General features: G+C 38.7%; 5 protein-coding genes across 5 annotated transcripts; 2 read left to right on the top strand and 3 right to left on the bottom strand.

Moving 5' to 3' along the window:
• Nucleotides 1–596: 596 nt before the first annotated feature.
• On the bottom strand, nucleotides 597–3,204 carry MELLADRAFT_109804 (uncharacterized protein; the record flags this gene model as incomplete). The annotated part of the gene is made up of 8 exons (XM_007413814.1): nucleotides 597–1,118; nucleotides 1,197–1,390; nucleotides 1,472–1,549; nucleotides 1,628–1,753; nucleotides 1,816–2,102; nucleotides 2,212–2,549; nucleotides 2,623–2,764; nucleotides 2,858–3,204. 8 exons carry the CDS (start codon nucleotides 3,202–3,204, stop codon nucleotides 597–599), a joined length of 2,034 nt encoding a protein of 677 aa, XP_007413876.1.
• A 4,282-nt stretch (nucleotides 3,205–7,486) lies between these two features.
• Nucleotides 7,487–9,501, top strand: MELLADRAFT_109803 (uncharacterized protein; the record flags this gene model as incomplete). Its single annotated transcript, XM_007413913.1, has 8 exons — nucleotides 7,487–7,709; nucleotides 7,801–8,058; nucleotides 8,131–8,151; nucleotides 8,224–8,335; nucleotides 8,419–8,768; nucleotides 8,855–8,946; nucleotides 9,065–9,123; nucleotides 9,192–9,501. The coding sequence occupies 8 exons, from the start codon at nucleotides 7,487–7,489 to the stop codon at nucleotides 9,499–9,501; spliced, it is 1,425 nt and encodes a 474-aa protein (XP_007413975.1).
• Nucleotides 9,502–12,431: 2,930 nt separating this feature from the next.
• On the top strand, nucleotides 12,432–14,989 carry MELLADRAFT_109802 (uncharacterized protein; the record flags this gene model as incomplete). The annotated part of the gene is made up of 5 exons (XM_007413914.1): nucleotides 12,432–12,861; nucleotides 12,944–13,456; nucleotides 13,555–13,749; nucleotides 13,825–14,064; nucleotides 14,142–14,989. The coding sequence occupies 5 exons, from the start codon at nucleotides 12,432–12,434 to the stop codon at nucleotides 14,987–14,989; spliced, it is 2,226 nt and encodes a 741-aa protein (XP_007413976.1).
• Nucleotides 14,990–16,126: 1,137 nt separating this feature from the next.
• MELLADRAFT_123240 (peptidase) lies at nucleotides 16,127–17,128 on the bottom strand (the record flags this gene model as incomplete). Its single annotated transcript, XM_007413813.1, has 8 exons — nucleotides 16,127–16,130; nucleotides 16,215–16,267; nucleotides 16,363–16,448; nucleotides 16,563–16,648; nucleotides 16,754–16,851; nucleotides 16,948–16,957; nucleotides 17,043–17,077; nucleotides 17,099–17,128. 8 exons carry the CDS (start codon nucleotides 17,126–17,128, stop codon nucleotides 16,127–16,129), a joined length of 402 nt encoding a protein of 133 aa, XP_007413875.1.
• Nucleotides 17,129–19,388: 2,260 nt separating this feature from the next.
• On the bottom strand, nucleotides 19,389–20,252 carry MELLADRAFT_57039 (uncharacterized protein; the record flags this gene model as incomplete). The annotated part of the gene is made up of 2 exons (XM_007413812.1): nucleotides 19,389–19,869; nucleotides 19,984–20,252. The coding sequence occupies 2 exons, from the start codon at nucleotides 20,200–20,202 to the stop codon at nucleotides 19,861–19,863; spliced, it is 228 nt and encodes a 75-aa protein (XP_007413874.1).
• Between the last annotated feature and the right edge of the window lie 760 nt (nucleotides 20,253–21,012).

The following is a 21,012-nucleotide window of genomic DNA, read 5'->3' as shown; positions in this document are numbered from 1 at the left end:
TGGAGAGGAAAGGAAAAAGAAACAAATCAAGATGAAGTCATCGACGAATTCTTTTACATATACCATCGACCCGGGGCCGTACCACATGTAACAAAACACCCCAGGGCCATACCGCGAGTTCCCTCTCTTCTTCAGCCTGTCTGATCATCCAGCCTTTTGACTTTCTTTACACAACCTTTTACTTGCTTTGATCGTATCGAACATGACTCAACTTTAACAAATCCATTATAAGGGTTTATAAACCGCATGAAGTCGACACCCTTTAACACAAGCACTGGAGAGTTAACTTGGGAATCCAGGCCCATCGCTAGATTGCCTAAAGGGCATAATTGTTTGTCAATTGCTGTATCACCAGAAGTCCTCGACTTCAACAATCTGCAGTGATATCTTGAGTCGAGCAGCTTGATCTCAAATATACTTGTCCAAGTGGCAAAGGCAAGATCTCATCATCAGCGGCCCCTTCAGCTGGCCACAGTCAGGTTCCTTGCATGGAAATGTCCGCGGACATTTTTTCGTGAAAACGAGTCTTACATTTCTTCAGTCATATATATCACAAAATAGCGCAACTGATTGTTTTCAGAGTTTACAAATATACCTTACAACTTTTTACCATCTTCTTGTAAGATGTTTTTAAAGATTGTACGAAGATATCGTACATCAGAGTTCCGGAGTTGACCATCTCCTAGCAGATTTTCTTCTCCAAGCTTCCCAGACAAGCTATTCTTGAGGTGATCAAGATCACCCACAGAGTCATATCCAACAGCTTTTATCACGGTCTCACCAATCGAGCTCAAGAACGACTGAAACTCTAAAACCTTGACATCCATCACTAAAACATCCCAACAATCAACAAATTCTCTCCCAAACCTTCTATCTAAACTTCTCAATGCACAATCAAACGTATTTGGATTTGATTGAAACATTGTAGAAATCGTAAAAGGTTTCTTTTTACGTTCTAAAGTTGAATATGCAGAACGAGTTCGAGTACACCAAAGATCTGTTTCTTTGATCGGTTTATGAGCTATCTCACCAGTATCTCGCCTTGACGAAAAGACGTGGAAAGAGTTTCGATCTGATGCTAGTGTATCTATTATCTTACTTGACCTTGAATCCAATGGCTTGAAGCACAAAAAATGGTTTCACGATCAGTTTTCAGTCATCATTCTCATAGCTACATGTAAAGGAAATCGACCCACTAAACAAAGATATACATAATGACGTTCTTGAACTTCGATGTAAACAGTTTTCAACTTCTTGCACTTGGGAATCACTCTCTCGATCCTTGACAGTTTACTATTAGAATTATGACCACTGATGACGATGCGCAGACTTCTGAACAAGCTTTCGACTTGACTTTCGACTTGATTTAACCAATCTGGATATCGAGAACCTTTTTGACTCATATGCCATAACACGAGTTAGCTCAATTAAAATCGAGAACTATGAAAGAGTAGGTCAGGTTGAGACTCACATATCAAAGATAGTCTTCTGTTCTCTACCCATTCCTCAAAGGTTCGACAAGTTGATAACATACAACCATGGCACCCCACTATTATGTAAGGTTACGAACCAGAGCTATATCTTAGTGATTTGTGGGATTAAATCAAGTTGGGTTGGTTTCACTTACCAAAGGCGTAAAAGTAATCAGTCCCAAGTCTTGGAAGGGGACCACTCAATGGTTTCTTCCATACATAGCCACCTAAAACCCACATCTTCGCCGACGTCTTTTGTGTACTAGCTATCTTCTCTTTGCCTATTTTTGTCGGTACAGTCAATTACTTTACCAAGATTATAATCACGTTTGACTGAGCTTACTATCTGAATTTGAATGACTTTCATTTGATCTGAATAAATCTGAAATCGCATTCCTGATCAACTCTGGGCCTGCTTTCTCTTTCCAGAATAACCTTTGAAGCTCTTTTAACGAAAGTGTTCCGCTTGCTATGAAAGCTCTTACAGGACAGACGTATGAACTTTGACGCCAATCAATTTGGTCATCGTTTGACAATGATGCGATATTGGAAGATGAATTCATATCAAATTCTTTGGCTCTGACGAACAAACCCGCATCACGCACGATGATCCTACGGAAGACATTACGGCTGTTGACACGATAAGAGAAGATACCGTAGAAGAGAATTTAGATATAAGTCTTGGGGATGTTATAATTTTTTTATAAATGTCGATCACATCAGATAAAACTTCACTCACACTATCTGTTTCAACTCTAAAACAGTATGTTTTTCCAATTTCGAGGCATGAAAAGGTAAATCAAGGTACCCAGTGAGTTGAAGGATAAGACCTCTAGACCGTTGATTGACTTTTTCTTCTACAACTTCCATTCTTTCGAATTCAGGTTCAAGATCGCTTTCATCTGACGAAGAAGGGGTAGAAACTAAATCTAAACTGTTTGTATCATCTCCACTACTGATATCTGTCAACGTTTGACCACCAGAGTCCGAGTCAAGCTCAAGCGGGTCTGAATCTTGACAATTTAATTCTGGTGGTTGGTCTAAGACCCAATTTGCTTCCTCGAAAGCCACTGTAAGCTAGATTTACACGGAAAGGTAGAAAGGTTTGAGTATTGTTTCTTAGATCTGTTTGTGGATCGATTGAACTGACTTTATAAATTTTCTCGTCAATAGCTGACATCAAGGCTTCTACGATTTCTAACTTATATCTTAAAATCGCATTAAAATGACGATGACCATCATCGCCATCTCGGTAAAATTGTGAATGATGACGTTCACGAGCTATCACAGTCCTAAGAAATTCAACATTCAAACTATTTCTGTCAGATCATAGCAAAATTTACAGACCAGAAGGATCATGATGGAAGACATGAAGGGCACTAAACCTGTTGGTCAAATTCCAAATCCTACGTGAGATTTGATGCCATGAGCGCAAAGTTTCAATGTCAGAAACCTTCAACACATCCTCAACTCTAGGAATCATTCGAGTAGTGATCTGTTTCTGAGGTTCGTATGATTGGCCATTGAACTTATATTCTGATTTGTGAAAAGGATAAGGATTTTGAATTAAATATTGATCTAATTCACGTGAATGTTGTTTATAAATTCTCATATGTTTTCCTTGAAGTTCTTCATGTAACGAGCACCATTTACTATCTTTTTCTTGAGGGTTTGGACATGCTGTTCTGAGTCTTGTGTATGCGATACACTTCTTAGTCACGGTTTCTTCCATTTAGGCTTTTATGTAGAGTGTAGGGCTCGAACTCGGAGGTTGTGGGTGTGGTTGGGTGAAGAGAAGAGAAGAGAAGTATTCGGTGAAAGTCACTGAATCTATTTTAGTGAAGTCAGAAGGGATAATGCGATAGGATTTCTAAATGCTCTTGAAGAATTCAAGAGATACGAGATGTAAGGATAGATTGACTAATGAACGCAAGGTGTGAGCTTTACAAAAGGATACAAGAGACGGCCACGGAAGAATTTGACTAAAGCAAAACAAAGTACGTCACTCTGATGATGATGACATTTCTGATATCAAAGATTCAATGATTTGCCGTCTGTTGAAAGCAAAAATGATATGGTATCGATCACCTTTCTGAGCTACCCGTCCAGTTATGATTCACCATTATTGAAATCTTGATGAGGCACCTTCCGGTTATCATATGCCTCCGGTGATCATAACCTGAAAGGTGTTCGTTTTTCCCATCAACACCACCACCAGAACTGTAACTCCAGACCTCTTCGATCACTCTTCCATATGCGAACCTCACAAACTGAGACCATATTCAATATGATGCTCAGTCTCTAGCTGTGTCTTTCGCGACACCTTTGTATATATGTATACCCTGCAGGAAATCTTATGTGCTGGATTTCTTGGTCTATCGTTACTGTAATTCGTTTCTATGTGTAGGTGAATCGACAAGAGACCATATCCAGAGAACGCCCAGTTCTTTGAGCAGATATCAACACGTATTTTGTGTGTAAATAGCCAAGCTCAGATCCCCTTTTTCGACAAGATCAAACTCTCAGCTCTCAGCTGGAAATTCATCTTAACACTCTACATGCTCTACCTGCTGTGAGAGAGTGGAAGGTTGGAAAACTACCTTGGCATTGGGGTATCGTACCCAAGAAACAAAAGCAAAAGTTTGCTCATAGCTCCATAATTCTTGTATAGATATCGATGATTAAGAAAGGGCTAGGAAAGAAGAAAGATCTGGATGAGTTGTGATGGAAAAATTGTTTTATGTCGTTCAACATATAGAACGTAAATTTTCTGATTGTCCGGTAGCACCAAGTGCACCATAGCATCAGCATCATTATAAAGGTCGTCGCTTGTCTGAAACATGACTCCGACCTGATACAGTAAGATGGGGACAAGATACTGGAATGTGCGCCGATTCTTCAAAATCTGATTGAAGTATACCTCAAGGAACTCGGTCATGAACATCTTATAATTACAAGACAATAAGGGTCAGAGGACCAGGTGCAGATATATGCTGTTCTGTCCAAAGATGAGGAAGGAGAATTGATACATACTCTCATCATTGAGCCAACTGGGGGGGCCTTGCAATGGCATGTGATTGAATCAGTAAGTTTCTGATATCAACAAAACCAATCACACTTGATGAATCCAAGTTTTGCGTCTTGATAAATAGCGCCTTTGCACACCAGCGCACTGATATAAACTTGACAGAGTCCCTCACTCCCCGCAAGACCTCTTGTAAACTTGTTGGGTGTTTTAAGCAGACTGATTTATACCTTTCTAATTGGTTCTGTTCAGAAATGAACGACCCCAATCGTGTTCAAGCTTAAGTAAAAAATCAGAATGGAAATAGTAGTCAATGACTACCCTCTTTAGTCAAACACTTTGCCTTTATTTCTGTCAAGATCTATCCATTAATGGCTCACAAGCAAGTTGGACAAGGATATATGTACATCAAACTACATTGATTGACTTGATTACCCTCACATACCTTTGTCAGAACCTAAGTGACTTTTCTACGGCAAAGTATGAATGTACCTAGGGCTCAAGGGGGACAAGTTATTTAAGCAAATTCATAAAATGATTATGCAACAAGACTTGTGCTTTATGCATACCAGCAATCAGTGCAGATATAGTGACCACATAGTATACACTCACCTGGGATTTGAAAAATGGCTCAACTGATCCCAACCACTGTCATGATCCTTGCAGAAACCTCATGGACTGGTATGGAGTACTGCGGCTAGAGGCAATTTATAGCCCTAAGTTCAGGAAAAAAAACTTGAATATGGATGGTAGATGCACTTTGTGCAGGTCAAACATAGTGTCTATATGACCATGCTCAGAGCTATCTCTGTTGGAGTCAATCAATCTCTTAAAACTCAATTGAGGGTTCCTCTCAATGGCAAAATAAACTCATCTGATGTGAGAATTCAATCTGGAGCATTGAAAAACACCTATGGTACTTGTATGATAATTTGAATATTATCTGTAAACATAGATGTTCCATTGCAAGATTATATTTAGCACATGCAAAATCATGAGGACTCATTTAAGAAATAAGGAAATTGCTTTAGATGGATAGATATACACCCATTTGAGCAAACCCAAAGAGTTCTGGCTAGACTTCTGCATATATATTAACCAGGATGGACAATAATTGGGTGCAAATTTGATTGTAGCTAGACTTTATCATTGATGATGAAATACAGACCATGAAAATCCATTTGTGATTTGCATAGTTAGTCTTTGCTAGTATTCTTGGACACCTTATTGGTATGCCATGAGCTTCCCTCCGAGGGATCACAATGAAATGTCAAGTAAGAAGATTTCTTACCCATAGGAATCAGAGCCCCTGCTCATTGATACTGAGGTGCCTTACCATCAGATTGGTACCGGAAAAGCTTTTTTACTTCCCATGTTCTATTATGTGTTCCATTCTCAAATTCAAAGGTGGGCAGAGCAAAGCATGAACTCAAGGAGAGTTTGGAGATCACGAAAAAAGTAACATCACCGAAGTGAATCTGAAAGATTGTTGAGTAGGCTTTGTGCTTGATCCCCGGGTCTCCCTAGTAAAAGGCGAGGGGGACGTTCGAGTATGAGACCAAACACGCCATGGCGGTAGGCGCAAAAGAAGGAATATATACCTTCCACTATTAGCTCAAGTTCGAATCCCCATATACGTATGCCACCTCAGATCAGCTCAGATTCGCACAGTTCGTTGTTCGGATCTCCACGGACAATCAGCGGTTTTGTTCACAAGAAAAGATTGATGGCACTTGAGCAGCTGTAAAATTTACGGCCAATTGCTTGAGTAGGAATTCGGGACAAACGTCTAGTGATCGAAGTTGTTTACATGAATTCTAATTCACTGGCCCCTCAAAATATGAAAGGCATCCAAATCCGCAGGAGCTGAAGGTTTGTAGCGCCACACAGAGGCTAGAAGGACAACTTTGAGAATCAGGCGGTGCGCGCCGTTGAACGAGGAACTTCTAGTTCAAGTTGTTGTTCTCCAACTTTGAACTTCAGATGTTTGAACTTTCGGCCCCTGTGAGGGGATGCCGTTAGTTCTTCACTCCACGCGCTTGGTACATTTCGTTCGTTCTGTTTCAATTTACGATGAAGAACAGAATCACACTCCGGGGTGCATGGGATGATTCAACACGTGGGCGCAAGGATCGATGATACGTTTAGTGACTGCTTTCACCTTTACCGAAAAGTATCGCGAGATGTTCTGTAGCATCAGGTTTCGAGAATCAAAGGCCGATAATTATCCCGCGTTTCACGCTCAAAGGCGGAGTAGGAAAGAACAGAGCATGGGACCTTCAGTTCGCAGTAGCTAGTTAGCAAACTTACAGCTTAGGTACGCATCCGCAATCACATGTCTCTTGATCAATAGCTAAGACAAAATTCATAGCGCTCGAGGCAACAGGTTTTGTCTATTGCGAGCCTGCTCCGAATGGCTATTTGTGTCACAATATGATAGAGCGGCTGTTGTTGAATATTTCCGAGGTTTCAGGTTCTGTTAAAAATGTCGACCATGGTGGTTTTGCAGATGAATGACCCATTCAATTTACGAGAAATGTCGACGTTATGATCGAACGTGACAACTGCGAAAGATCAGCTATGTCGATTGAGCGTGTCGGGAAATCAGAGCGAAGAGCAACATACATGATCAGCTGCTCACAAAATGTGTTAGAGATTATACTTCGCACTCACAAAAGCTGTGACCAAAACGAGTCTCGTGGGTTCCCGCTTTGGGAAGGCAGAACATCACCGCCGCTCATGTCAACTCCTTTCACTGCTCGAAATCATATAGTCGAGCAAGATAGGCTACTTTTACCTGTTTCAAAACTCGAGCCACAACAATATGCCTTCTCTTTTTAATTTTGAGAGGGTTACATAAATTGTATCCTAATGCCGATAAATCTTCAGTCTCTATTCATATATCCTTGCGCTATTTCTCCTCCAACGTCCAACGGAGTAGCCTTTGTCTTTCATCATCACTTTTTTTAGATTAACTTACCACACCATCATGTCAAGGATATCTGCACGATTTAGTTTCCTCTACTTGTTAGAAATCCTCATATGGAATATCCAAAATATTGAATCAACACCCACTATTGCTAGAAGTAGAACCCAATATCTACCTAAATTGGCCGAAGACTTGAAGTCTGGAAATTCAATGTCTGGTTCATCAACAATTCAACGCATCAGTCTGGATATGAAAGGAAAAGGTGTCATGCCGGATATATCAGGTATGTGACGTGTTTTTAGCTCAACACATTTTCAAAAACAGCTAGAGTTCTAATCGGCTTGCTCACTGTGATCTGAACTTTAATGCTGAAGATTTAACAGCCGCTAGCACATTCCGAACAATGCCACCATCACCCGTCTCTGCGCACATCAGTCAGATGAACAGAAAGCTGAGCCCTAAACCTCCCAAGATCCCCAACAAGAGGTCCAGCGGTACTAAAGTAAACGCCAAGTCGAATTTGGGAGAAGCTCGCAGGGCTAGCTCTAACAAAGAGGTTGAAGAAGCTTCCCGAAAATGGGAAATGGATTTCAGAACATCAATCACTTCATGGTACCATGGTTCATCACTTGGTATGTTGTTTAATTCTACTTCAGCCGCGTAATGTAGCCTTTTTAATAATTTTGTATGAATCTGGTTGTTAGGGGAGAGGGATTATGCTACAAGTAAGTCTTTGTGACACACGTCCAAAAATCCAGTAGAACCATGTCTTAAGCCACCTTGATCATTTTGACTAGCGAGAGGAATTCGGCAGTCACAGCTGTCCAAGCAGTTAGAAGATGCGGTCCCAGGCATTGAAGCGCGGAAAGCTATTCAGGCTTACAGCTATTCAACTATTACCGACTTGCGGTACGCCCAGAACCTCATTTAAACTTTTGATAAATCGTTTTTACTAATCAAGATTCGGCGACCGAACTATTGACTCTAAAAAGTCCTTTGGAGCCAATTTTCAAGTTTCTATTGCAGCCAGAAGGATCCACTAAGAGCAAGCTCGATGGTATCGAGCTTCTCAGCTTACTAGTATCCCACACTGAACTTTCCATGCGATACACACGAACCAAGTTGAACGTAGGTATCGAGATGGCCGATAAATGTTTACAATTTCAAAACTTATTTTTGAGGATTACTAATCTATATCATGATAATAAAGAAATATATCAACATGCTGCATTAGCTCATACAATTCTAACAAGGACATTGAATCGATTCTGGAGATACACTTATCCCGATTTAATGAAGATTGCTGATCTGGGTACTGACTGGAGCTCAGCATCCCGCGCTGGTAAGTTATCTACCTCCTCGATGATATTCTAGAGTCGGATATATGATTCCATATGCTGAATACATCTATAATTGGCGCTTTAACAGATATTTCTCGATTAAAATCAATGGATGTAAAAAGCAACAGAGCCAGACGTAAGATTGACCGTTATAATCTGGTGATCAGGGTGTCATTTGCAGTACTGTACTGACCAAAATGTTGATGAAAATATCGGTATCTCAGATCTATTGAGGTGGACCATGAGTGATGACCTTCAACGTCAATATCCATCCCTAGACTTACATTTGATTATGAAGAAAATTGAGGGTGGCTTAAAATTAAGAAGGGATCCAGCAATCCTCTCAACTGATCTGAGGTTTGCAATTTGATCACTCAAACTTTTTCAAATTCGAAATATTGATGTGTATCCAAAATTTGTTATAGCGCCCTAAAACCTTTGATAGAGATACTTACAAAAGAAGAAGGGAATACGAATTCGCGTGTAGAGATAGCCACTTTGATCGCATACCTGGCAGAAGATACTATGGACCTTACATTGACTATCAAAAATCCAGAACAAATTAAAAGGTTACGAGAAAGATTACAAAGTTTTCGGGCATTGCTTGAACCTTTTTCATTGCCTCAAAATAGTTATCTTCAGGGGTATCAAAAGATAGTAAGCTCAACTTATGACCGTCTTGAAAAAAGAATTGGAAAAACATGGGCTACTGGGAATGTCAAAGCCTCCAGGTGATGATACTTTAGCTGAACCCTCTGTAGGGAAATTTTGTTCAATGCTCAAGCTTCTCAATATAACTAATCATTAAAGTACTTATTTGTATCTATCACAAAGTCACTATGTGACTCAAATGTTTTCAAATTTGAATTTTGCTTCTACTGTACACAACCAATTATCTTGGAACACCAAAGAATTTTTGAATTTGGCTCTTTTGTCAAGCAGATTTCCTGGTCTAGAAACCAGGGATTTTTAAGCATAGGTTTGTGCTAGAATTTCTGTCACAGTTGACTTGAATTTTCAAACATCTGGCCCAAAATGCTGTGGACTGTGCTGTTGTTCACAGCACGGAAATAGAATTATCTTCACCACCGTCTCCATCTGATTTAAAATCCCAGCTCAAAATGCCTTCTCTCTCACATGTGAATCCTCTGTTGCAATCCATCTTGTCATTTGGATTTGGTGTCATCTGACAGTGCCATTCCAGACCTTATCACTCCAGGAACCCCCTTAGTCAGCTATTTCCCCATATCTAAGTGTTCTTTGACTTGGAAAGGTTGATATGGTTACAAACAACTTTGATCTTGCCCAAATCAATTTGAGATGTGTTGGCTTGGGTAACAGTGGGGCCACCAAGACACTCCTTGAAGATTCAACCCAGCAAAAGAAGAATCCTGGACAATGGACTATTTATGTCGCGGGGAGTTTCAAGTATCACAAGAGCATGAAGTGCCATGTAGAATTAACAGAAGACAATCTCCAGGCCTGGGTTGCAGAAGATGGGGGGAACTTTAGCCAAGATGCTGGGATATCTTATGTCACACAAAGTCCCCAAAAGCTGAAATCTCAATCAAAAATGCAGGTCAATTGAAACTCAAGTCACTTCCTCCTCAAGTATTACCCTTCCAATTGATCTGTATACCCTTCACTGCCAGCATTAAGTAGGTTCCTTGATGGGAACATGACTTAGGCTGGGAATATGATTGAGAGGGGAATGTGTCATCAAATCATCTTACACTGTACATCTGAGCCATAGAGCATATGCTACATACATGCAAATGTCTGAGTAAATCTTTAGCTATTGGCTACACACAAGTCCACTGAGTTATCTGCTCATCGGAATAAGAAAATCATATGTAATAGATTCTGTAACTGTGTAGACTGAGACAAGCATGTCAGTATAAATCCTACACCACAGGATCAATCCACTGTGGGTACTTTGATGAATTATTTAAATCAGAAGTCCATGGTGTACATGCGGGACCAACTGAGTGGATGATCCACCACAGTCCTGATTGCAGTGAAGGTAATGTATGTGCCCAATAGGTTTCACATATATCACTCACAGGTGTTCACCATGATGAATTCATCACACACACACCCTACATATGTGTAACAGGCTTAGTTAATAGTTGCCTATCATGTACATACAGGTCAGCTCATCTGACTAAATAAATCACATATGATATGTCATGTAACTTTTTTGCCATTGTCAGAATTGTCCCAACAATCCACTACATATATCATCACTGCCTGCATAGTGGTCTCGGCAACAAACATCCAAGGAGTCCTTGGATGCACTGCAAACATTAATCAACTTCCCCAAGTGGGCAGGAAAAAATGATTGGGAGTATCATTTGTCATAAAATGATCTATCACTCCACACCCGAGCCATACACCCACACTACATATGTGTAGCAGGCTCAGTGAATTGGTGGTTATCTTGTACATACAGTTCTGCTCAGTTATCTGCTCATCAGGATGAGTTGTTCATATGTAATACATGCTGTAACTTTTTTCAGATTGACAAAAGCATTCAAAAGATAGACTACATACACTGACTCAACGTTTTGGTGTAATCTCATCAACTCAACTGCATGTAATACCCTTTCTGTTACTAAGAAATAGCTTCAAAAATATTGCCTGAGCAGCGACAGAATTATATGTAGTGAATTCTTGGGACAATTTTTTCCAAGTCAAAAAAGTTACATGTGGTATGACATGTGATTTATATATTCTGTTGGGCAAAAAACTGAGCAGACCTGTATGTACATGATGGAAAACTATTTACTTAGCGTACTACACATATGTAGTGTGGGTGTTGAGGCTCAGGTGAGCGGTATTGGATTCTTTTATGACAAACTGTACTATTCATCATTTTCCTCTTCCAATGTGGGGAAGTTGAATGATGTTCACAGTGATGCCCCCCCCAAGGAGAAGGGCACCCAAGGAATGCCTCTGAGGCAAAATTTGGCCATTGCCGTTGCCTCCAATTGGATCCTCAGGGTCAAAATCTCTGGTCTCCTCGGATTTTCACATCTGAGGTAAATTTGCTGGCTGTGCATCCTGGCTACTCACACTCAGGCAAGATTCTTGTAGCCATTTGTCAGTAACAGAAAGGGTGTTACATGAAGTTTAGTTGACAAAATCCGCACCAAAACTTTGAGTAAGTGTATGTAGTTAATTTTTGGAATGTTTTTGTCAACCTGAAAAAAGTTACAGCATGTATTACATAAGAATAAGTTATGCTGATGAGCAGATAACTGAGCAGAACTGTATGTACATGATAACCACATATTCACTGAGCCAGATAGATATATGTAGTGTGGGTGTTATGGCTCAGGTGTGGAGTGATAGATCATTTTATGACAAATCATACTCCTAATCGTTTTTTCCTGCCCACTTGGGGAAGTTGAATAATGTTTGCAGTGATTGTGAGTGTGCTTGAGCAGAATGTTGTGGATGAGGTCATTGTTATGTTTGTTGGATGAAGGCCGCAGTAGAAGTGATAGATGTGAAGAGAAAGTGAAGAAGGTTTGATGATACAAAGTATATGTATGGTGTTAAAGTGATTAAGTACTTAAGTAAAGCTGTTGAGAAGTTGGGATAATTCGAGTTTGATTCTGATGACACTATTGTATTTGGTTAGTTTCCTAATCGATCGATCGATGTCAAGTTCAAGTTCAAGTTCTCGATTGTTAGTAAGAGTTCAACCTGATCAATCTGCTTACTTTGCTGGTGAAAGATTTCAATGTACGATCCAATTCAAAAACACTTTATCAACTAATCCATCAACTGAACTACACTCAAGATCATCTTCATTAACTAAATTCACTTCAAACACTCCAAGTACTTCATCACCATCTCCTTATCATTCAATTTCAACCAATCAATCATCTCTTATCAATCATCAAATCATTCCAATCAGAAATGGTCTAATCGGTTCTCATCATCATCATCATCGACCAATCCAAGAAAACTATCATCAACATCTTAGATCTTATTCGATTCCTTCTCTTTCACTTCTTCAAGCTTCTCCAAATCATCATCAACCTATCATCCGATCAGCCTCTTATCTACCTCCTCTTCGTACCCAACGTAAATCCATCATCTCATCCACAAAATCAAAAATGAATAGCTTAATAATAACCCATGCTTTCTTTATTCATTTTTCTTACAGTTACAGCTTCGATTGAAGAAGAGGACCATCAATCCGATGCCCAATCACCCAACCGATCTCCCCTAACCCCATTTTCCCAACCCAAGAAGTTCCCCGTACCCAACCCTATCCGTCGCCAAAGCTCACCAGGACCTCAATGGGTGACTATCCCATCCACCCGATCATTTTCCTTACAAGGCCATAGTGCCCCAGCCGGTCGAGAAGCCTTCAAGACAGACTTAGTACTAGGATGGGCTTATTGTCAACTAGAAGGTATATTCGAGTACGATGATCGATTGATCAAATCAAATCTATTTGATAGTCTTAAGAATCGTACGACCAAGCTGGGGGGTGGTCAATTAGGACCTCAAATCGGTTCGGATCATCAAGCTGGTTGGTTAGGTTGGTTGTTTGGTACAAGGGTTTCTGGAATAGGTTCGGAACAGGGTAAAGGTCAGAAGTTACCTGTGTTTGAGAACCCGGTGAGTATCTTGGATGTCGATTTACATCTTAGAGCAGGAGAATCAAGAACATGTAAGTCTTTTTTTGACTAAAAAAACAAAACCCAAACGAGTTTGAGTTTCGAAATCTGATGTCTTTTCGTTTTGGTTTTGTTTTGATGGAGAGAATAGATACATTTTCAATTGATTTACCACAAGAATTACCTCCATCTTTTAGAGGTAAATCTATCAAGTTTAGTTATAATTTAATTGTGGGAACTAGTTATGATAATGGAGGAATAGGTCCAAGAGGTAGAAACCAAGTAGGAAGCAGTCCAGGAACCAAGATCATCAGAGTCCCAATCCGAGTCTATAACCATGTATTTTGTAAGTAATCAACTGTCTCTAAACTTTTCCTCCAAAAAACCTAAACTCACTTGTTTTGTTTTGGTTTGGTGATAGTGAATGGAGCCAGACCGTTTTATGATCTAAGTTCTCCAATTATCAATACAAGAGATCTAGCTCAAATTGGAAAACTTGAAAACCTTGTACTTGAAAAAACTCAAGTTGATAGCGATAATGATTTAGAAGCTTATGCAAGACAATTGATTAATAGATCGATTGAAGTAGAAGAACCTGAAGATGAAATGACAGGTGGATGTATGACAGCAGTTGAGATTGTGACGAGATCTTCTGGAAAAGGTAAGTTTGAGAATCGAGAAAAAGAAGGTTTAAAAGGTTTTAGAACTGATTTGACTTTTTGCCGGGGGTTCCGATAGTTTCATTTGATATAAATAAAGATGGAAAACTGGTAGCTGAATTAACTTTAGTGAAATCAGCTTATAGGTTAGGAGAAATAGCCGAAGGGATCATCGTTTTCAATACAAGCACCGATACAGGAAGAGTGATCAAAGCATCCTTTTCACTTGAAACAAACGAAACCATCAATCCTAATGATCTCATCGATCCAAGTGATCTTAACAAAGAAAAGATTAAACTCATGACCAAGAAAGTTCATTCAGATCAAGAAGAGTTTTTATTAAACCAAAACCGATGCAAGTTTTCATTAGTGATTCCAACAGATGGAACACCTGAATTTGAATCTTCATCGGTTAAACTCAATTGGTATATCAGAGTCAAGTTTTTGTTTTTACCTTGTGATTTGAATTCTTCTATTAAAGGTTTACAACCTACTACTACTTCATCTGCAGCTGCACATCAAAGGATCGGTTCAACTGTTTTGTCTGCTGGACATCAATTTTCAAAAGATCCTCATTTACTTCACTCAACAGTTTCTCATAAGTTATTAAAACATACCAGAAGTCAATCTTTCGCCTACGGATTCCAACCAACGATCAAAGTGCCCATCAACACCCAAAAAATTAGGACTCCAACCCATTTGATTCCTTTAAAAAATTCAGAAAATCCTCATGGAACGGTTTATAAACCGATACCTGATCTAGGTTATGTACCGATCCAGTATGAAATGACACATGAAACTGATCAGTCGAAGAATCAGATCGTCTTGGTGCCTGTTAAGGTCGAGATGGTTGAGTGTTGGATTCCTTTGAAGGTGTTTCCTTCTAATACGGCTTTTAAACCGATTGTCACTCAGTTCTTTGCTTGAGATCTTTGCAGATTCTTTGCTTGAGGTTTTTGCGGATGATTCTTTTTGGTTTGGGGTTTGGGGGTTTTTTTTATGGACATTTGTTTTGGGATATCGTGTTGAGATTGTAATGCTTTTTTTAAGAAGAAGAAGAAGTTTTTCGGGAAGGGATGGGAATGGGGTTTTTTGTTTGGAAATGAACTTTTTGTTGTTTGCTTTAGGTTGGTTGTTTTAATTTAATCATGATGGAGAAAAAGTTTTTTTTTTTTTGAAATTGTGCGTTTTTTTCCCCGGGCACTAGGACTCGAGGGGACTTGATTAAGTTAGCTGTTGACCTTATATTTGCAGAAAAAAAAAAACACTGCAAAAATATAAAAAACTTGTCTTTTTTTTGAACCGTTTCACAAAAATTCTTTGATTTGAATTTCCCTTTTGTTAGAGTTTTATATACATAAAATTTTAATAGATTGATCTACAGAAAACTTGAGGGTTGAAGTACTAAAGCTTTGGTTGAGGGGATCACTTTGCAACACGTCACTTGTGAGGCATAAGGCAAGAAAGGTGTTCTGGTTACATGCGAGTTTGTTGTGGCTCTGGTTCAACATGCATACCCACTGATCCTCTGTAAGGAAAATAAAAAAGGTTGATTCAGCATTGGTACAACATAATTGCAAGCTTTGAAACCATCAAAGCTTACTATTACGTCTTTTTTAAACACTTTTAAGGGGCAACGGGAATGTAATCAAAAAGTGTGGTCTGTTTTGTTGTGTGTGTGTGGTTGTGCTTGGGTATTGGAAAAAGGTTTATGACTTTAAGAATAGAATGTATGTTGTAGAGATTTGAAAGATTGAAGATTAGAAGCTTTAGAAAGATTTATAAAGATTTATAAAAAGGTACATAAGGATTTGAAAATGAAAAATGAAAAATGAAAAATGGAAAATGGAAAATGGAAAATAGAAAATGAACAACAAAAATCAACAACAAAGATGAACCAAGATTTATTGGAGATGGAGATGCAATAGTTTATATTGAGGGTTGATGATGAATTAATCTTTTTTGTTGTGATTTGTTTAAAGTATGATTTAAAATCGAACCAAATCGACTATGAATGAGTATTATGATTATTTTCAATATCACCCAAAAAGAAAAAGATATTGTTTAGCTCTTCCAAAAGGGAATCCAAAATCCAAAAAAGAAAGAGAGAATAGAAAGGAAGAAGGAGAGATTAGAAAGAAAAAGGATTTACTTGAATGGATAAATGATGATCTCTAATTTAGAAGAAATCAATCCGATTGGAATCTGCAAAAACCAACAAATTATCAAATCAGTTTGAAAGTTAAAATCAAGAAGAAGAAAAAACAGGACAAAGGAAAAATGATAGAGAAAACGTTTACCGGTCCGAATGTATTACTATCTTGTGAATGAAATGGATCATCTCCTTCTATCCAACAATAACCCAATGGAATCCTTACAAACGAATCTAATGGAAATCCTCACCAAAGAAACCAATAGATTAACGCGCGGGGGATCCCAAGAGCTTTACAGTGAGTTTGGGATTTAAGGGATAGAGATTCAAAATGGTAGGTTTATATACCTTTGTGTGGTTGGATTGGTTTAATTATATCTCCTTCTAATCCAATAATTCTTTTCGATAAAAGAATTTTAGGATCTGATGGATGACTTTTGGAAAGAAAAAAAGAACAAGTAATTTATGAATGATGATGCTTTTTGTTTGGTTCAGAAAGTCAAAGGAAAAAAAAGAATAAGAATGAGATGAAAACTTACTAAAGTAAAACTAAATCACCTTTTTTAAACGTTTTTTGATGATTGTTAATAATGATAATATCTTTTTTTAGTTTAGATGTGTTTGGATTTAAGGTTGGCTTTTTGATGTTTATTTTTGATAACGAAATAAAAATGAATTGGTCAGTGTTTGGTGGATGACAACAGTAGATTTTCAAAAAAAAAATTCAACTTACTTGCATTGATCTAATTTTTGATAAGTATTTAGAAATTGTTAGGTTTTTTTGAGAGATTGGTTTTTCGAGGAAGGTGTTTGTTTTTAAAGACTTACAAACCATTAATTTGAACTAAACTATAAGTACGTTCCTATATTTTCAAAACACACACGTTTTTCATCGAATTGGAGATATCTTTCATTGATGTATTTTATGTTTTGAGGAAATACTAACTGTTAAAACAAATCCAACTGGAATCCTGTTCAAATCGTAACAAAAAAATCGAAGTGATGATTAGAACTTGATGATGGTTTACAAAATATATCTTGTTTTGTTGGTACTTTACCATAATGTCCAAGATAAATTTAATCTTTTATAATTAATATTATTTATCAGAGAACGATATCTTGAGAAGATCATATTAGATTATTTGTATAGAAAGATTTTTCTCGTTTTGACAATGAATTCGGAAAGAAAACAAAAAAGGTGATTTGGTTTGCTAAACAATTTCAAACGATCGAATTGAGGATGATCGAGAGTTGAACTTAACTTGAAGCGAGGATATAAAGACTTAAGATTTAAGTACTTAAGCAAAATCATCAACATAATTTACATTTGCTCAGCCTCAATTTATGCTCGACAATCAAGCATATCCTACTATTTACCAGCTGTTACCGTGTTTGACGAGTTTCAGATTGATAAGCAAGACATCTTCACCTTTGATGATTTTTCCAAAGTTAGGAATTTTGGGTGAGACCAAAAGGTTTCCTTCAGCTCGCAGGAAGATGAGGAAGATCTTGTTAAGCTTTGAGTATGGATTCAATAACTTGGCACTTGATTTCTTTGATAACTATGGCTATATTCAATGATTGTGTTCTTATGCGCAAGGCCCACTTTATTTTCCATGAACGGTGTTCTGCACCTTATTTGTTTGACTAAATATTGTATAATGGTGTAAGCTTCTTGTGAGACCAATAAAGAAGGCCGATGATGATATCTTCAAAAGGTTTCGTTGGATCTCTATTTTCGAAGGCCCAAAGCAATCAGGAGAAGGGTATGGCTTCAAGTTCCATCGATTACTCTTTGTTATGTTGAGGATCATCTTCTCACTCCTTGAAGTTGTGTTCAAGTGGTACTAGTCCAGTTGAGAACGAAGCGGATGCGGGGTGAATTGATGATCTCCCCTCCTCATGTATGTGCAACGCAGTTTACATCTCCGCAGATGGCAAGGTAAACTGAGTCACTCGTGAATCCGAACTTGGAGACTTGAACTTTTGGGCGCGAGGTATATGTCCAACCCCTTTATGGTATACACCCGTAATGGTGGTTACGATCGTGTCGGCGAGCTTTGACTGGTCTCCCGATCGCTACATAGCAAGTCCTGGCAGGGGCTCAGTGGGTGCCTGTTGATCTGAAACTGGTCTCCTAAGTCATTTTTCTCCGTGCTCATGTGAACGATTTTCTCTTCAGGTCATGCCAGTGTGACTCCTTGCATGTCTTTCTTCTTTGAGTCTATAAAAATGTCACACTGGGAGTTAATGTGTCCTGAGCTCTCATCATCCAGTCCTTTACACATTTCTTTTCATTCCATTATAACATCATATCTCTTGCGTCTCAAGAGATGATACTTACACGAGACCCTAAACAAGATGGAACAAGCCTTCAAGCCAACCATATACCGCCTAGATCTACTCGATGCGATCCATTCCCTCACCCCCGCAAACCATGTCGTATTATCGTCCCTAAGAAGAATAGCGACCTGTTTTCAAGATTACCGGACGAGATCATTGAGTACATCGGAAACTTTGTACACACTCCGAGTTGGCCACCACCGCATTGCGTTCTTACCGACTGGAGTAGCAAACCGTCCCCGGAAGCACAACGTACCCTAGCTGCCCTCGTTCGCGTCTGCCGTAGACTTCACCGCATCTTGATGCCATTATTGATGTATGAAATGGTACATGACTTTGATCAAGATCGAGCGACTGCCTCACCTTATCAACTACGCTACAAATGGCTAGAAACACATAGCTCATGGTCTTTTGCCCACTCGATTCGTATCTTGCACTTGCGTGACCTCGGACACTACGTTGAACCACCGATGTTAATGGACAGCATGTTGAATGCCTTAGTCCCACTCACAACAAGCCTGGAGGTCTTGGTGGCCACTGGATTTTGCGCATCAGTTCTACTTGAGACAATACCCCTACGCCCATCCTTCAAGCTCGAAGGCCTTGTAACCCTCAAGCTTTATGTCTATACCCTCAGTGTTGAATCTATGTACGATGTTTTTAGAGCTTGCCCAAATCTGACTAGCTTGGCTCTTGACGTATTGAATTTCCGACGAGGCTCCGAAGACTTGGCTCCTGTTTCCACCTCGATCACCAACTTGGATCTATCCACAAGGCTGTATCTAGAACATGAATGCACAGCTCTTGAGTTAATTTTCAGACCTCTGGCCTCCACCTTGCGTCGGGTCAGCATTCATGGAGCATTCCATGCCGGACTAGCACCAGTCTTTGATGTTCTCAAATGTTCACCTCTCACTCATTTAGCCTTATGCTTTCACAACAGCTTTCCACGGGCACTTATGTCATCTCGGTTCCCGAAACTTCAAAGACTTTCAATTTCAACTTACGCTCGTCCGATGCACGAATTTTGGTTAGCACCGTTACTTCGCCCTGTTACACATTTGTCAATTCGAATGTCTGGTTTACCTAGTCAACCAGAAGTAGGATCAAACCTTCGAGAACTTAAACTTCAATCCTTTGGACCCCCTTGGGATTGCGATGAAGAAAGTTTACGTGAACTTAATGAAATCCGAGATTGGTGCTTGAATAATGATGTGAAATTTATAGATGGGTCCAGAAATTCAAGAACTATTGAATGTACGGATGCTTATGATGACTGGTCTGATTGAATGCATGTGAATATTTAAATTTGGTGAGGGTTGAGATTCTTTTTGAACCATTCTCTTATCAGACCTCCATGTGAATTTTATAAAAAGGTACTAACCCTTTTTCATTTCGCGCCTCCTGTCTCTAATTTAATTCTAAGTGTATTAGTTAATTCTTTATCCTTAATTTTCTTGATTTCATCTTTTTTTGAAAGACTTTGATACATATTCAACTCATATTTTGGTCTAACAGAACACAGGCCGTAGTAGTCCGAGAAGTAACTTTGATTGGTTGTATTTATGTTGTACTCTTGGTCTGGTTCTATAATTTTGGGAACATTGTTGACGTTTTGATATGTAATTTCAATTATAATACTCATTTTGACATAGATTAATTTTTGCAATACATGGCACATCTCTCTCTTGAATCAATTTGCTGCTCATGACTACAAATATTTCAACTTGATTGAGATCTTGCCTGTATGGAGATTTACTGAGGTTGGAAGGTGAGTTGAGTTGTGTACTTTTGACAAATGTATGAAGTTTAAAAAGGTATATCTTGATAGAAGAACTGCACCCAAAATCATAATACACCTACCAAAGTAGAATGAGGAATTTTGCGAAAACCACCAGTCAGTAGGAGTCAGTTTCTTGTTGTATTTATTGACATCTTGAAGCACTTTGAGTAATTTCACTAGTACAAAGCATTGGACTGGAACTTGGATCAAGAATCCATAAATTCCAGATGGTACATATTTGAATCCCAAAGCCACTGCCATACTATCAACTTAAAGCACTAGGTTTGGAAAACCTGATTCTACACAATAAGAGAAGTATTTTGAGTCACAAGAGCAACAACAGAGGTCGAAAAACATATTTTCAGTTGCAAAAACAATAACCAAGGTGGGAAAAGGATATTGGAGGATGGACAAACATACTTTGAGTGACAGTAACAATAAAGGAGGACAGAAAAAATATTTCAAGGTGTGAAAGGGATATTGGAGGATGGAGAAACATATTTTGAGTTGCAAAAACAATGATGGAGGACAGAAATACTATTTCAAGTTGCAAAAAGGATAACACAACAGAAAAACAATTTACATCATCTTTCAAATGGAATAGTTCTGTTTGTGTTAACATCAAAGTAAAATAATCTTTCATAATGAATAATATTCCAGATAGTGTCATAT

Source organism: Melampsora larici-populina, assembly GCF_000204055.1.
Source record: "Melampsora larici-populina 98AG31 unplaced genomic scaffold MELLAscaffold_39, whole genome shotgun sequence".
In the NCBI taxonomy this organism is placed as follows: domain Eukaryota; kingdom Fungi; phylum Basidiomycota; class Pucciniomycetes; order Pucciniales; family Melampsoraceae; genus Melampsora; species Melampsora laricis-populina.
This window is presented reverse-complemented; position numbering and strand designations above follow the sequence as displayed.